Source organism: Megascapheus bottae, chromosome 38, assembly GCF_031878675.1.
Source record: "Megascapheus bottae isolate mThoBot1 chromosome 38, mThoBot2.hap1, whole genome shotgun sequence".
Taxonomy (NCBI): Eukaryota; Metazoa; Chordata; class Mammalia; order Rodentia; family Geomyidae; genus Megascapheus; species Megascapheus bottae.
This window is the reverse complement of record NC_143546.1, coordinates 4,727,075-4,741,883: the sequence shown is the minus strand read 5'-3', so window position 1 is coordinate 4,741,883 and position 14,809 is coordinate 4,727,075. Positions and strand designations below refer to the sequence as shown.

General features: G+C 50.8%; 2 protein-coding genes across 3 annotated transcripts; both read right to left on the bottom strand.

Moving 5' to 3' along the window:
- Window positions 1-3,154: 3,154 nt before the first annotated feature.
- LOC150041893 (putative monooxygenase p33MONOX) lies at window positions 3,155-8,277 on the bottom strand. Its single transcript, XM_090325424.1, has 5 exons — window positions 8,169-8,277; window positions 6,618-6,732; window positions 4,361-4,485; window positions 3,892-3,998; window positions 3,155-3,740 (listed from the first exon to the last, which is right to left on the bottom strand). Exons 1-5 carry the CDS (start codon window positions 8,226-8,228, stop codon window positions 3,380-3,382), a joined length of 768 nt encoding a protein of 255 aa, XP_090181550.1. The 5' UTR covers window positions 8,229-8,277; the 3' UTR covers window positions 3,155-3,379.
- Window positions 8,278-9,294: 1,017 nt separating this feature from the next.
- Window positions 9,295-14,400, bottom strand: LOC150041892 (putative monooxygenase p33MONOX). 2 transcript variants are annotated; one of them, XM_090325452.1, is made up of 5 exons: window positions 14,293-14,400; window positions 12,738-12,852; window positions 11,176-11,300; window positions 10,707-10,813; window positions 9,295-10,555 (listed from the first exon to the last, which is right to left on the bottom strand). In XM_090325452.1, the coding sequence occupies exons 1-5, from the start codon at window positions 14,350-14,352 to the stop codon at window positions 10,201-10,203; spliced, it is 762 nt and encodes a 253-aa protein (XP_090181578.1). In that variant the 5' UTR covers window positions 14,353-14,400; the 3' UTR covers window positions 9,295-10,200. The 2 variants fall into 2 exon arrangements, with proteins under 2 accessions (XP_090181578.1, XP_090181579.1); XM_090325453.1 differs by lacking the exons at window positions 11,176-11,300; window positions 12,738-12,852; window positions 14,293-14,400 and having other exon boundaries at window positions 9,295-10,526; window positions 10,707-10,778.
- Between the last annotated feature and the right edge of the window lie 409 nt (window positions 14,401-14,809).

Below are 14,809 nucleotides of genomic sequence, written 5' to 3'. Positions count from 1 at the left end.
CAGAGTGACCACATGGACACCTACGCCACCTGTCCCACACGTGAGCTAGGCCTCCTAAACTCAAATGCCTGTAGCAGGAACCCAGGCTGCTTTTGCTTTATCCCAGCCCTGCCACGTGGGTCTGCAGCTTCGCAGAGCTTTGCACATGTGCTGGAGGGCGTGGCCAGCACAAGGCTATGCCCACCCAGCAGGGTAAGGCTGTGCTGAGCTAGGGCTGAATTATTGATGTGTGTAGCAGCATGGCTGATGCTTTTACTGCTCATGAGGCTGAGATCTGAGGACAGTGCCTCGAAGCCAGCCAGGCAGGAAAGTCCGTGAGACTCTTAACTCCTATGAACCATCAACAAAGCTGCAAGTGGGAGCTGTGGTCAAGGGGTAAGGGTGCCAGATTTGAGGGCCAGGGCTAGTGGTAGAGTGCTCGCCTAGCATGCACAAAGACTCGGGATTCCAAGGACTGGGAGTACCAGGCTGGAGTGAAAAAGAAGGTAGGCCCGAGTGCAAGTCCTAATACCCACCCCCCCAAAAAAAGCGGGGCAAGGTGTACCCGCAAACACCATGTACAGGGGGACACAAAGAGACACAGACACGCAGATACAACACAGGTGAATTTCATCGTATCTTCTTAGTTTCATCGCAAGTTATCTTACTGGTTCCATGTATAACTCTGGAATCTGGGGCTTGGAAGCGTGGCTTAGAGGAAGAGTGCTTGCCTGGCATACATGAAGCCCTGGGGTCCATTCCTCAGTACCACATACACAGAAAAAGCTGGAAGTGGCCGTGTGGCTCAAGTGGTAGAGTGCTAGCCTTGAGCAATAGAAGCTCAGAGATAATGCCCAGGCCCTAAGTTCTAGACTGACGCCCCCCAAAAAAAAATTTCTGAGACACCAGGGTCCCATTATCAGCCTGTACCAAGAGGCTACTGGAACTGGACGGCCATAAAATAATAGATCTGCTAGGGACCACGGTACAGGGAGAGGCTCTGGAGAGGTGGTTTCATTTACTGCACAACTTTGGAATGTTCAAGAGCTTGGACTTTTCACAGAGGGAGCCAGGCAGGACAAGACAACCACCTTTGTTTCAATTGTGTGGGGGCGCCAGGACTTGAACTTGAACAAGACCTAGGCGCTGTCCCTTCGCTTTGTCACTCAAGGCTAACACTCCACCATGAGAGCCACGGCTCTCGTCCTAGCTTCTTGGTGGTTCAGGAGAAAAAGGGAGTCTCATCCCCTTGCCTGTCTGGGTTGACTTTGAACCAGGATCCTCCTATCTCAGCCTCCTGAGGCGCTAGGGTTCTGGTGGCACAGAGCAGACGGGGAGGAGGAGGAGCCACCAGCGGGGTTCAGTACCTTGGCAAGGCGCTGGTACTTGCGCTCTGGGATCACTGGCTTCCAGGGAATGTTGCCCACGTCCGATGGAGGGGGGGTCGTGGGCACCGGCTCCTCCAGGGCATCGTCATAGCTGAATGCCCGGTGGCATTCCACGCCATATATGTGTGTTTTTGATAATCATCCTTTAGCCTATTCTCAAAAGGTGTATGACATAGCCAAAGTGTATCTATTTTTCAATAAATTATTTATCTACGCTCTTTTCGAAATAGGCAACACTATACGCACTCTACATTTGGACCTTTCCATCCAAAAATGCAAGAGGAGGCTGTGTGCCAGGCAAAGGACACCAAGGTGGTCACATTCCTAAGGACGCACATTCTGCAAGGACCTCCCCCAACCCCCTTCCGCCCTGTCCCTCAGACCTTTCCTGTGGCTCCAGTGTGACTCTGTGCCCAGTTTCTGGAGATCTCATGTAAACCAGATGGGATGGATGGAAAGTGTGATATAAAAAGCATTTGTCGAGAAAGATACAATAAAGAAGCTAGTTCTTAGAACACCTAGTTTTTTTGTTTTTTTCATGCTTAGTGTATTATGACTGGTAGGCAGATGGCTTTTTTTCCTTGTGTGCCAGTACTGGGGCTTGAACTCGGGGTTCTCAGGTACTCTGAGCATGGGGTTTTCGTTTTGTCAGTCATGGGGCATGAACTCTTTTGCTCAAGGCTAGCTAGCGCTCTGCCACTTTGAGCCGCAGGCCATTCCGTTTCTGTATGCCACTTCCAATTTTCTGGTGGCGCACTGGAGACTAAGAGGCTGGCTTCAAACCCAGATCTTCACATCTCAGCCTCCTGAGTCGTTAGGACTACAGGCGTGAACCACTGGGGCCTGACTTCTTATAGCATTTCTGCTTACGACTGGTGCTCCACCTTTGAGCCACATTTCCACTTGCAGCTTTTTTGGTGGGTGGGTTACTTGAAGATAACCTGCCCTGCTGGCCTCAAACCTCCATCCTTAAAAACTCAGCCTCCTGAGTATAGCAACAAAAAACTCCATGTGGGAAGTTGAGAAAGTAAGGATTTTTATTGTGTTACAAGTGATATAACAAAGACACAAATAAATTAATTTTTCTGACAATTTTAGACCCCGGGCTTCTCTATGAGGGGAACTCTTCTGTAAACAAAATACCACCCAAAACACAGCAAGAATCTGAGCCGGTGATGACCACAGCAAGGAGAAATAGAGGATGTGTTTTCCCACAAAGTATGGGGCTCGTTTTGGTGGGAAAACGAAAAAAGAATTGCCTCTCCACATTTTCTAAAAAGTTTTATGCCCCTAGCTTAGGAAAAAAAAAATCAAAATGAGGTCATACTAATTGCACATCTACTCAAAGTACACAATACCCTGGTTAATGTCTAGCATACCCCCCACACACAGAACCAGCATCCATTTATCAACATCAACATAGAACTAGCACTCTAGTTTCTCCCTCAGTTATCCACCAAATGGCATCCGACTGATTCCACTTTAAAGTGACACAGAAGCAGGAAGAGCAGGCTGTAGTTTTGTCATGATTCACTGGGGTGGATTAAGAAAAGAAAAGGTGCCTCTAGCTCCAGCCTAGAAAGAAGGGGGACCCCGCCAAGGTCTGCCTGTTGACTGTCCCAGTTTCAAACAAGACCCCCCGCCCCTAACACATCAGGCACTCATGGACACACTGCTGGTTGTGTGGATTACAGGGAAAGAATCGAGAAGCGGGTTCAGGGATTCCTAAACATCATTTACCTAGTGAGCCAGGGCCAAATCTATTGTCAGTGATACAAAAAAGAAAACCAAACACCCCACACCATGCGATCCTCAAACATCTCCTCTGCTGACAGCTAACTTGCCTCGGTACTGAGTCACTTTTCTAGCCTAGGACAACGTGGCACTACTCTTTGCTCAAAAAAAGAACAGAACAGAACAGAAATGACTGCCCGTGTCCAGCTCCAGACTCAGCTGAGCAGGTGGGGTAGGAAAATCCCGCTCCCGTCCACCAAGAGGAGAGAATCCCTGGCCTAAAAGCCCGTGGGGGTGAGCACGTTGAAGTCGCGGGGTCTGAGGCTGTGGGTCCGTGGTGGCGGCGGTGGCTTGTTCCCTTCTGCCCTGGGGGCGTCCGTCTTGGGTGGGGTGAAGGTGGCTGGGTCTCCGGCCGCCGATCTCGCGGCCTGCGCTCGGATCAGCTCCATGGGGCTGGGTTTCTGGGCCCCCCGGTAGGCCTGGATGGTGAACCCTCCAGAATCGGATTTCTGCAGGGCTCTTGGTCCAAAGAGACTCCACTTGTCTGACATGTGTCTGTCCTTATCCCCACTTCCCGGATCCATGGCGCTAGGATTTGGGCTGGGCAAGGCTAGGGAGGACGCAGAGGTAAGCCAGCCTCTGGAAGAGAGGACGAGACACCCCAATACATCCCCTTTCTGGGCCTCGGGGGCGTCTCACACCAAAAGAGCCCATGGCCCTTTTAGGGGTGGCATTTCCCACAGGAGCCCGAGCTTTCCTGAACCAGTGCAGCGGCTTCCAGGCGGCTCACCTGGGTTTGTGCTTAGGGGAAGATGGAGGCGTGTTGCCTGGGGTGGACTGGGGTGAGGCGGGCTGCTTCTCTTCTCTTGCGAGCTCCCCACTCTGTAGCTTCAGTTTCTGTTCAGGTGGACAAAAACGTTGTCAAAACAAGACTAAATACGAAACAGCATTCGGCCTTCCCAATGCTGGAAATATCCAAGATGGAAACATTGGGGGCCATAGAACATTTTTTTTTTCTTTGTCAGTTCCAGGACTTGAACTCAGGGCCTGGGGACTGTCCAAGTTTCCCTTGAGCTTCCTCAAAAGGTTGCACCATGTCTGGCTTAAGAGGTAGAGTGCTAGCAAAAGAAGCTCAGGGACAATGCCCAGGCCCTGAGTTCAAGCTCCAGGACTAGGGGGGAGGAGGGGAGGGGCAGGGAGGGCAGGAAAAGGAGGGGGAGGGAGGGCTTTGGTTTGGAGATGTTGGTTGGGTCCCTTACGTGGAGCGCCTCTGCCACTCGCAGGTACTTGGTTTCCTCTGTGGTGAGTCCCTTGTGGGGTGTGTAGCCAGCATCTCTCAGCCCTGCCTGTTGCTCGAAACGGTGGATGTTCTCCTGGGTCTGTTCTGGGAGAGGACACGACAGTCGTGCCCCTTCCACCCCCTCAGCAACCCAGATGGCACCAACTCCAGGAGCACTGGCCCCAGACCCGCCCTCAGGAAGTGACAATCTCACCCAGGCTCCTGCTCACCCGCCAGAGAGCAGCTCGTGCCACAGGGATGGCAGAGGCCCCCAGCCGTCTCCTTGCTTAGACACTGTGCTATCTCCATGGTTAGCAGTGAAACTCATGCCTGCCATTCCAGCTGCTCAGACCAAGAGCTGAGGATCGCGGTTCAAAGCCAGCCCAGGGAAGGGAAAAGTTCATGAGATTCTTACCTAGCCTTGAGCAAAGAGCTCAGGGACAAGGCCCAGACCTGAGTTCAAGCCTCAGGACCAACCACAGCAACAAACCACAAGCTTAGTAGGGGTGGCTGCTAATCCTGGCTTCTCAGGAAACTGAGATTTGGGGATGGAGGTTTAAAGCCAGCCCGGGCATTGAAGTACGTGACTCTTTAGCTCTCATGAACGATGAGAAAACTGGAAGTGGTGCTGTGGCTCAAGGAGTAGGGCGATAGCCTTGAGCTGAAGAGCTCAGGGACAACAACACCCAGGCCAAGTTCAAGCCCCATGACCCACGCGGAGAAAAAGAGACTCACCACTCCATCACTCAGACACAAACCAAGGCCATTCAGGCTAAAGGGGACCAACTATATTCACAGCACAGATACCAGGCTTGGACCAGGGTCCTGGATACCCACTCAGTCTGAATTGATTTCTTCAGTCATTTATACTATAGAGTGAATGACACCTGACTTTTTTGCTTAATCTGTACAACCTTGCCTATAGAAACAAAGAAAATATATCACAAACACATGCACCACCATGTCTAAGCAAGAAGGGTTTTAATGAACTCCTCCTCTACACTACTACCAGGAATTTAAATGCAGCTGTGGCTTAAAATTGAAAGATTAGTAACTCAAAGTCCACTTTTAAAAAAGCAGAGCCGGGCCAGGTAGTTAGCCTAGTGGTAGAGTGCTTGTCTAGTCCTTGGTACCTCATACAGAGAAAATGCCAGAAATGGTGCTGTGGCTCAAGTGGTAGAGCTCTAGCCTTATAGAAAGGCCAGGGCTCAGGCCCCAAGTTCAAACTCTAGAACTGGCCAAAAAAAAAAAAAAAAAAGCAGAGCCAAGGGCTGGGTGCTGGTAGCTCAGGCCTATAATTCTAGCTGCTCAGGATGCCAGCCCATGCAGTAGAGTCCATGAGGCTCTTTTCTCCCATTAAAGACATAAACAAAAACGAGCAAACGCCTGTAATCCTAGTTACTCAGGAGGCTGAGATCTGAGGATCAAGGTCAAAGCCAGACTGGGAACAAAAGGATCTTAAGAAGCTTATCTCCAATTAACCTCTAGAAAACAGGAAGTGGGGCCAGGCTCAAGGGTAGGGTGGTAGCCTTGAGCTGAAAAGCTCAGGGACAACCCAAGTCCCATGACCTCATGACCCAGCCTCATGACCCACACACACACACAAAAAGTCATGGTTCAAGCCCTGAGTTCAAGTCAGAAACCAATGGCTCAGGTGTATAATCCTGAACCCACAATGAAATCCAATGCAAGGCAAAACCACCCACTGAAATGGAGATTTAACACTCCAGAGATTCAGCAGCCAAAATACTGTTAAAAACGTGCTCTTCAGGAACCACCCGAGACACAATGGCAGACACAGAAATCAAGAACTGTCTCAACAAGGCACAGTTTGTTTCTGCCCAGAAGGGTTTGGCACCAGCCCAAAGGGTGCCCTGCCTGCTCACATGGCAGGCCCCGCCCCTCTGCTCCGATTGGCAGAGCTCACACTCCCGATCTGCTCTCAGTTGGCTAGCTTGAGTTTGAACGGGGTAAAATGTAGAAATCATCTCAAAATACACCCACACCCTTTCCGATTTCTTTCTTGAACAGTCCGGGGCATACTGGAATTCCATCTTGAAAAGAAACCAGCTTAAGGCACAACTTGACATTTTCTAAAGTCCTTTCTCTTCCCAAAGCAGAGGCCACCACAGAACAACTATCCAGGGATAGAAAAGTCTGAGCCACGGAGGGAGGGTTGCTGACCACAGACCTAAACTTCGGACACTCCAGCTCTAGACCTGCGCCGCCATTCTTACTTGTGATCAGAGAACTCATGATGACATGGGTGGCTTTAGCCTTCACCACCGGAACCTTGTGGGTCCCCTCGGTGGCCTCGGAAGTGGGGGACACACAGGCCTCTCCCTCCTCCGCCTGGTCAAGAGAGAAAAGGAAGGGCTTGAGCAGGGGGCACAGGAATCTCGGATCTTAACTCTACGCTATTAGTCACTCAATCATCTGGTCAGAGTGACCACGTGGACACCTACGCCACCTGTCCCACACGTGAGCTAGGCCTCCTAAACTCAAATGCCTGTAGCAGGAACCCAGGCTGCTTTTGCTTTATCCCAGCCCTGCCTCGTGGGTCTGCAGCTTCGCAGAGCTTTGCACATCTGCTGGAGGGCGTGGCCAGCACAAGGCTATGCCAACCCAGCAGGGTAAGGCTGTGCTGAGATAGGGCTGAATTAGTGATGTGTGTAGCAGCATGGCTGACGCTTTTACTGCCCATGAGGCTGAGATCTGAGGACAGTGCCTCGAAGCCAGCCAGGCAGGAAAGTCCGTGAGACTCTTAACTCCTATGAACCATCAACAAAGCTGCAAGTGGGAGCTGTGGTCAAGGGGTAAGGGTGCCAGATTTGAGGGCCAGGGCTAGTGGTAGAGTGCTCGCCTAGCATGCACAAAGACTCAGGATTCCAAGGACTGGGAGTACCAGGCTGGAGTGAAAAAGAAGGTAGGCCCGAGTGCAAGTCCTAATACCCACCCCCCCCAAAAAAAGCGGGGCAAGGTGTACCCGCAAACACCATGTACAGGGGGACACAAAGAGACACAGACACGCAGATACAACACAGGTGAATTTCATCGTATCTTCTTAGTTTCATCGCAAGTTATCTTACTGGTTCCATGTATAACTCTGGAATCTGGGGCTTGGAAGCGTGGCTTAGAGGAAGAGTGCTTGCCTGGCATACATGAAGCCCTGGGGTCCATTCCTCAGTACCACATACACAGAAAAAGCTGGAAGTGGCCGTGTGGCTCAAGTGGTAGAGTGCTAGCCTTGAGCAATAGAAGCTCAGAGATAATGCCCAGGCCCTAAGTTCTAGACTGACGCCCCCCAAAAAAAAATTTCTGAGACACCAGGGTCCCATTATCAGCCTGTACCAAGAGGCTACTGGAACTGGACGGCCATAAAATAATAGATCTGCTAGGGACCACGGTACAGGGAGAGGCTCTGGAGAGGTGGTTTCATTTACTGCACAACTTTGGAATGTTCAAGAGCTTGGACTTTTCACAGAGGGAGCCAGGCAGGACAAGACAACCACCTTTGTTTCAATTGTGTGGGGGCGCCAGGACTTGAACTTGAACAAGACCTAGGCGCTGTCCCTTCGCTTTGTCACTCAAGGCTAACACTCCACCATGAGAGCCACGGCTCTCGTCCTACCTTCTTGGTGGTTCAGGAGAAAAAGGGAGTCTCATCCCCTTGCCTGTCTGGGTTGACTTTGAACCAGGATCCTCCTATCTCAGCCTCCTGAGGCGCTAGGGTTCTGGTGGCACAGAGCAGACGGGGAGGAGGAGGAGCCACCAGCGGGGTTCAGTACCTTGGCAAGGCGCTGGTACTTGCGCTCTGGGATCACTGGCTTCCAGGGAATGTTGCCCATGTCCGATGGAGGGGGGGTCGTGGGCACCGGCTCCTCCAGGGCATCGTCATAGCTGAATGCCCGGTGGCATTCCACGCCATATATGTGTGTTTTTGATAATCATCCTTTAGCCTATTCTCAAAAGGTGTATGACATAGCCAAAGTGTATCTATTTTTCAATAAATTATTTATCTACGCTCTTTTCGAAATAGGCAACACTATACGCACTCTACATTTGGACCTTTCCATCCAAAAATGCAAGAGGAGGCTGTGTGCCAGGCAAAGGACACCAAGGTGGTCACATTCCTAAGGACGCACATTCTGCAAGGACCTCCCCCAACCCCCTTCCGCCCTGTCCCTCAGACCTTTCCTGTGGCTCCAGTGTGACTCTGTGCCCAGTTTCTGGAGATCTCATGTAAACCAGATGGGATGGATGGAAAGTGTGATATAAAAAGCATTTGTCGAGAAAGATACAATAAAGAAGCTAGTTCTTAGAACACCTAGTTTTTTTGTTTTTTTCATGCTTAGTGTATTATGACTGGTAGGCAGATGGCTTTTTTTCCTTGTGTGCCAGTACTGGGGCTTGAACTCGGGGTTCTCAGGTACTCTGAGCATGGGGTTTTCGTTTTGTCAGTCATGGGGCATGAACTCTTTTGCTCAAGGCTAGCTAGCGCTCTGCCACTTTGAGCCGCAGGCCATTCCGTTTCTGTATGCCACTTCCAATTTTCTGGTGGCGCACTGGAGACTAAGAGGCTGGCTTCAAACCCAGATCTTCACATCTCAGCCTCCTGAGTCGTTAGGACTACAGGCGTGAACCACTGGGGCCTGACTTCTTATAGCATTTCTGCTTACGACTGGTGCTCCACCTTTGAGCCACATTTCCACTTGCAGCTTTTTTGGTGGGTGGGTTACTTGAAGATAACCTGCCCTGCTGGCCTCAAACCTCCATCCTTAAAAACTCAGCCTCCTGAGTATAGCAACAAAAAACTCCATGTGGGAAGTTGAGAAAGTAAGGATTTTTATTGTGTTACAAGTGATATAACAAAGACACAAATAAATTAATTTTTCTGACAATTTTAGACCCCGGGCTTCTCTATGAGGGGAACTCTTCTGTAAACAAAATACCACCCAAAACACAGCAAGAATCTGAGCCGGTGATGACCACAGCAAGGAGAAATAGAGGATGTGTTTTCCCACAAAGTATGGGGCTCGTTTTGGTGGGAAAACGAAAAAAGAATTGCCTCTCCACATTTTCTAAAAAGTTTTATGCCCCTAGCTTAGGAAAAAAAAAATCAAAATGAGGTCATACTAATTGCACATCTACTCAAAGTACACAATACCCTGGTTAATGTCTAGCATACCCCCCCCACACACAGAACCAGCATCCATTTATCAACATCAACATAGAACTAGCACTCTAGTTTCTCCCTCAGTTATCCACCAAATGGCATCCGACTGATTCCACTTTAAAGTGACACAGAAGCAGGAAGAGCAGGCTGTAGTTTTGTCATGATTCACTGGGGTGGATTAAGAAAAGAAAAGGTGCCTCTAGCTCCAGCCTAGAAAGAAGGGGGACCCCGCCAAGGTCTGCCTGCTGACTGTCTCAGTTTCAAACAAGACCCCCCGCCCCTAACACATCAGGCACTCATGGACACACTGCTGGTTGTGTGGATTACAGGGAAAGAATCAAGAAGCGGGTTCAGGAATTCCTAAACATCATTTACCTAGTGAGACAGGGCCAAATCTATTGTCAGTGATACAAAAACCAAACACCCCACACCATGAGATCCTCAAACATCTCCTCTGCTGACAGCTAACTTGCCTCGGTACTGAGTCACTTTTCTAGCCTAGGACAACGTGGCACTACTCTTTGCTCATGAAAAAAAGAACAGAACAGAACAGAAATGACTGCCCGTGTCCAGCTCCAGACTCAGCTGAGCAGGTGGGGTAGGAAAATCCCGCTCCCGTCCACCAAGAGGAGAGAATCCCTGGCCTAAAAGCCCGTGGGGGTGAGCACGTTGAAGTCGCGGGGTCTGAGGCTGTGGGTCCGTGGCGGCGGTGGCTTGTTCCCTTCTGCCCTGGGGGCGTCCGTCTTGGGTGGGGTGAAGGTGGCTGGGTCTCCGGCCGATCTCTCGGCCTGCGCTCGGATCAGCTCCATGGGGCTGGGTTTCTGGGCCCCCCGGTAGGCCTGGATGGTGAACCCTCCACAATCGGATTTCTGCACGGCTCTTGGTCCAAAGAGACTCCACTTGTCTGACATGTGTCTGTCCTTATCCCCACTTCCCGGATCCATGGCGCTAGGATTTGGGCTGGGCAAGGCTAGGGAGGACGCAGAGGTAAGCCAGCCTCTGGAAGAGAGGACGAGACACCCCAATACATCCCCTTTCTGGGCCTCGGGGGCATCTCACACCAAAAGAGCCCATGGCCCTTTTAGGGGTGGCATTTCCCACAGGAGCCCGAGCTTTCCTGAACCAGTGCAGCGGCTTCCAGGCGGCTCACCTGGGTTTGTGCTTAGGGGAAGATGGAGGCGTGTTGCCTGGGGTGGACTGGGGTGAGGCGGGCTGCTTCTCTTCTCTTGCGAGCTCCCCACTCTGTAGCTTCAGTTTCTGTTCAGGTGGACAAAAACGTTGTCAAAACAAGACTAAATACGAAACAGCATTCGGCCTTCCCAATGCTGGAAATATCCAAGATGGAAACATTGGGGGCCATAGAACATTTTTTTTTTCTTTGTCAGTTCCAGGACTTGAACTCAGGGCCTGGGGACTGTCCAAGTTTCCCTTGAGCTTTCTCAAAAGGTTGCACCATGTCTGGCTTAAGAGGTAGAGTGCTAGCAAAAGAAGCTCAGGGACAATGCCCAGGCCCTGAGTTCAAGCTCCAGGACTAGGGGGGAGGAGGGGAGGGACAGGGAGGGCAGGAAAAGGAAGGGAAGGGAGGGCTTTGGTTTGGAGATGTTGGTTAGGTCCCTTACATGGAGCGCCTCTGCCACTCGCAGGTACTTGGTTTCCTCTGTGGTGAGTCCCTTGTGGGGTGTGTAGCCAGCATCTCTCAGCCCTGCCTGTTGCTCGAAACGGTGGATGTTCTCCTGGGTCTGTTCTGGGAGAGGACACGACAGTCGTGCCCCTTCTACCCCCCTGTCCCCTCAGCAGCCCAGATGGCACTATACTATAGAGTGAATGACACCTGACTTTTTTGCTTAATCTGTACAACCTTGCCTATAGAAACAAAGAAAATATATCACAAACACATGCACCACCATGTCTAAGCAAGAAGGGTTTTAATGAACTCCTCCTCTACACTACTACCAGGAATTTAAATGCAGCTGTGGCTTAAAATTGAAAGATTAGTAACTCAAAGTCCACTTTTAAAAAAGCAGAGCCGGGCCAGGTAGTTAGCCTAGTGGTAGAGTGCTTGTCTAGTCCTTGGTACCTCATACAGAGAAAATGCCAGAAATGGTGCTGTGGCTCAAGTGCTAGAGCTCTAGCCTTATAGAAAGGCCAGGGCTCAGGCCCCAAGTTCAAACTCTAGAACTGGCCAAAAAAAAAAAAAAAAAAGCAGAGCCAAGGGCTGGGTGCTGGTAGCTCAGGCCTATAATTCTAGCTGCTCAGGATGCCAGCCCATGCAGTAGAGTCCATGAGGCTCTTTTCTCCCATTAAAGACATAAACAAAAACGAGCAAACGCCTGTAATCCTAGTTACTCAGGAGGCTGAGATCTGAGGATCAAGGTCAAAGCCAGACTGGGAACAAAAGGATCTTAAGAAGCTTATCTCCAATTAACCTCTAGAAAACAGGAAGTGGGGCCAGGCTCAAGGGTAGGGTGGTAGCCTTGAGCTGAAAAGCTCAGGGACAACCCAAGTCCCATGACCTCATGACCCAGCCTCATGACCCACACACACACACAAAAAGTCATGGTTCAAGCCCTGAGTTCAAGTCAGAAACCAATGGCTCAGGTGTATAATCCTGAACCCACAATGAAATCCAATGCAAGGCAAAACCACCCACTGAAATGGAGATTTAACACTCCAGAGATTCAGCAGCCAAAATACTGTTAAAAACGTGCTCTTCAGGAACCACCCGAGACACAATGGCAGACACAGAAATCAAGAACTGTCTCAACAAGGCACAGTTTGTTTCTGCCCAGAAGGGTTTGGCACCAGCCCAAAGGGTGCCCTGCCTGCTCACATGGCAGGCCCCGCCCCTCTGCTCCGATTGGCAGAGCTCACACTCCCGATCTGCTCTCAGTTGGCTAGCTTGAGTTTGAACGGGGTAAAATGTAGAAATCATCTCAAAATACACCCACACCCTTTCCGATTTCTTTCTTGAACAGTCCGGGGCATACTGGAATTCCATCTTGAAAAGAAACCAGCTTAAGGCACAACTTGACATTTTCTAAAGTCCTTTCTCTTCCCAAAGCAGAGGCCACCACAGAACAACTATCCAGGGATAGAAAAGTCTGAGCCACGGAGGGAGGGTTGCTGACCACAGACCTAAACTTCGGACACTCCAGCTCTAGACCTGCGCCGCCATTCTTACTTGTGATCAGAGAACTCATGATGACATGGGTGGCTTTAGCCTTCACCACCGGAACCTTGTGGGCCCCCTCGGTGGCCTCGGAAGTGGGGGACACACAGGCCTCTCCCTCCTCCGCCTGGTCAAGAGAGAAAAGGAAGGGCTTGAGCAGGGGGCACAGGAGTCTCGGATCTAAACTTAACTCTACCCTATTAGTCACTCAATCATCTGGTCAGAGTGACCACATGGACACCTACGCCACCTGTCCCACACGTGAGCTAGGCCTCCTAAACTCAAATGCCTGTAGCAGGAACCCAGGCTGCTTTTGCTTTATCCCAGCCCTGCCACGTGGGTCTGCAGCTTCGCAGAGCTTTGCACATGTGCTGGAGGGCGTGGCCAGCACAAGGCTATGCCCACCCAGCAGGGTAAGGCTGTGCTGAGCTAGGGCTGAATTATTGATGTGTGTAGCAGCATGGCTGATGCTTTTACTGCTCATGAGGCTGAGATCTGAGGACAGTGTCTCGAAGCCAGCCAGGCAGGAAAGTCCGTGAGACTCTTAACTCCTATGAACCATCAACAAAGCTGCAAGTGGGAGCTGTGGTCAAGGGGTAAGGGTGCCAGCCTTGAGGGCCAGGGCTAGTGGTAGAGTGCTCGCCTAGCATGCACAAAGACTCGGGATTCCAAAGACTCGGAGTACCAGGCTGGAGTGAAAAGGAAGGTAGGCCCGAGTGCAAGTCCTAATACCCACCCCCCCCAAAAAAAGCAGGGCAAGGTGTACCCGGAAACACCATGTACAGGGGGACACAAAGAGACACAGACACGCAGATACAACACAGGTGAATTTCATCGTATCTTCTTAGTTTCATCGCAAGTTATCTTACTGGTTCCATGTATAACTCTGGAATCTGGGGCTTGGAAGCGTGGCTTAGAGGAAGAGTGCTGGCCTGGCATACATGAAGCCCTGGGGTCCATTCCTCAGTACCACATACACAGAAAAAGCTGGAAGTGGCCGTGTGGCTCAAGTGGTAGAGTGCTAGCCTTGAGCAATAGAAGCTCAGAGATAATGCCCAGGCCCTAACTTCTAGACTGACCCCCCCAAAAAAAAATTTCTGAGACACCAGGGTCCCATTATCAGCCTGTACCAAGAGGCTACTGGAACTGGACGGCCATAAAATAATAGATCTGCTAGGGACCACGGTACAGGGAGAGGCTCTGGAGAGGTGGTTTCATTTACTGCACAACTTTGGAATGTTCAAGAGCTTGGACTTTTCACAGAGGGAGCCAGGCAGGACAAGACAACCACCTTTGTTTCAATTGTGTGGGGGCGCCAGGACTTGAACTTGAACAAGACCTAGGCGCTGTCCCTTCGCTTTGTCACTCAAGGCTAACACTCCACCATGAGAGCCACGGCTCTCGTCCTAGCTTCTTGGTGGTTCAGGAGAAAAAGGGAGTATCATCCCCTTGCCTGTCTGGGTTGACTTTGAACCAGGATCCTCCTATCTCAGCCTCCTGAGGCGCTAGGGTTCTGGTGGCACAGAGCAGACGGGGAGGAGGAGGAGCCACCAGCGGGGTTCAGTACCTTGGCAAGGCGCTGGTACTTGCGCTCTGGGATCACTGGCTTCCAGGGAATGTTGCCCATGTCCGATGGAGGGGGGGTCGTGGGCACCGGCTCCTCCAGGGCATCGTCATAGCTGAATGCCCGGTGGCATTCCACGCCATATATGTGTGTTTTTGATAATCATCCTTTAGCCTATTCTCAAAAGGTGTATGACATAGCCAAAGTGTATCTATTTTTCAATAAATTATTTATCTACGCTCTTTTCGAAATAGGCAACACTATACGCACTCTACATTTGGACCTTTCCATCCAAAAATGCAAGAGGAGGCTGTGTGCCAGGCAAAGGACACCAAGGTGGTCACATTCCTAAGGACGCACATTCTGCAAGGACCTCCCCCAACCCCCTTCCGCCCTGTCCCTCAGACCTTTCCTGTGGCTCCAGTGTGACTCTGTGCCCAGTTTCTGGAGATCTCATGTAAACCAGATGGGATGGATGGAAAGTGTGATATAAAAAGCATTTGTCGAGAAAGATACAATA

Bases quoted from the DNA above. Each gene is read 5' to 3' on its own strand.
- LOC150041893 (XM_090325424.1), bottom strand. From the start codon at position 8,228: ATGGGCAACATTCCCTGGAAGCCAGTGATCCCAGAGCGCAAGTACCAG. The intron at 4,486-6,617 runs GTAAGAATGGCG...GTCCTCTCCCAG, and splicing joins CATGAGTTCTCTGATCACAA to AACAGACCCAGGAGAACATC. The intron at 3,741-3,891 runs GTGAGCCGCCTG...CCTCTCTTCCAG, and splicing joins TCCCCTAAGCACAAACCCAG to AGGCTGGCTTACCTCTGCGT.
- LOC150041892 (XM_090325452.1), bottom strand. From the start codon at position 14,352: ATGGGCAACATTCCCTGGAAGCCAGTGATCCCAGAGCGCAAGTACCAG. The intron at 12,853-14,292 runs GTACTGAACCCC...TCTCTTGACCAG, and splicing joins AGTACCAGCGCCTTGCCAAG to GCGGAGGAGGGAGAGGCCTG. The intron at 10,814-11,175 runs GTAAGGGACCTA...CCACCTGAACAG, and splicing joins GAGTGGCAGAGGCGCTCCAT to AAACTGAAGCTACAGAGTGG.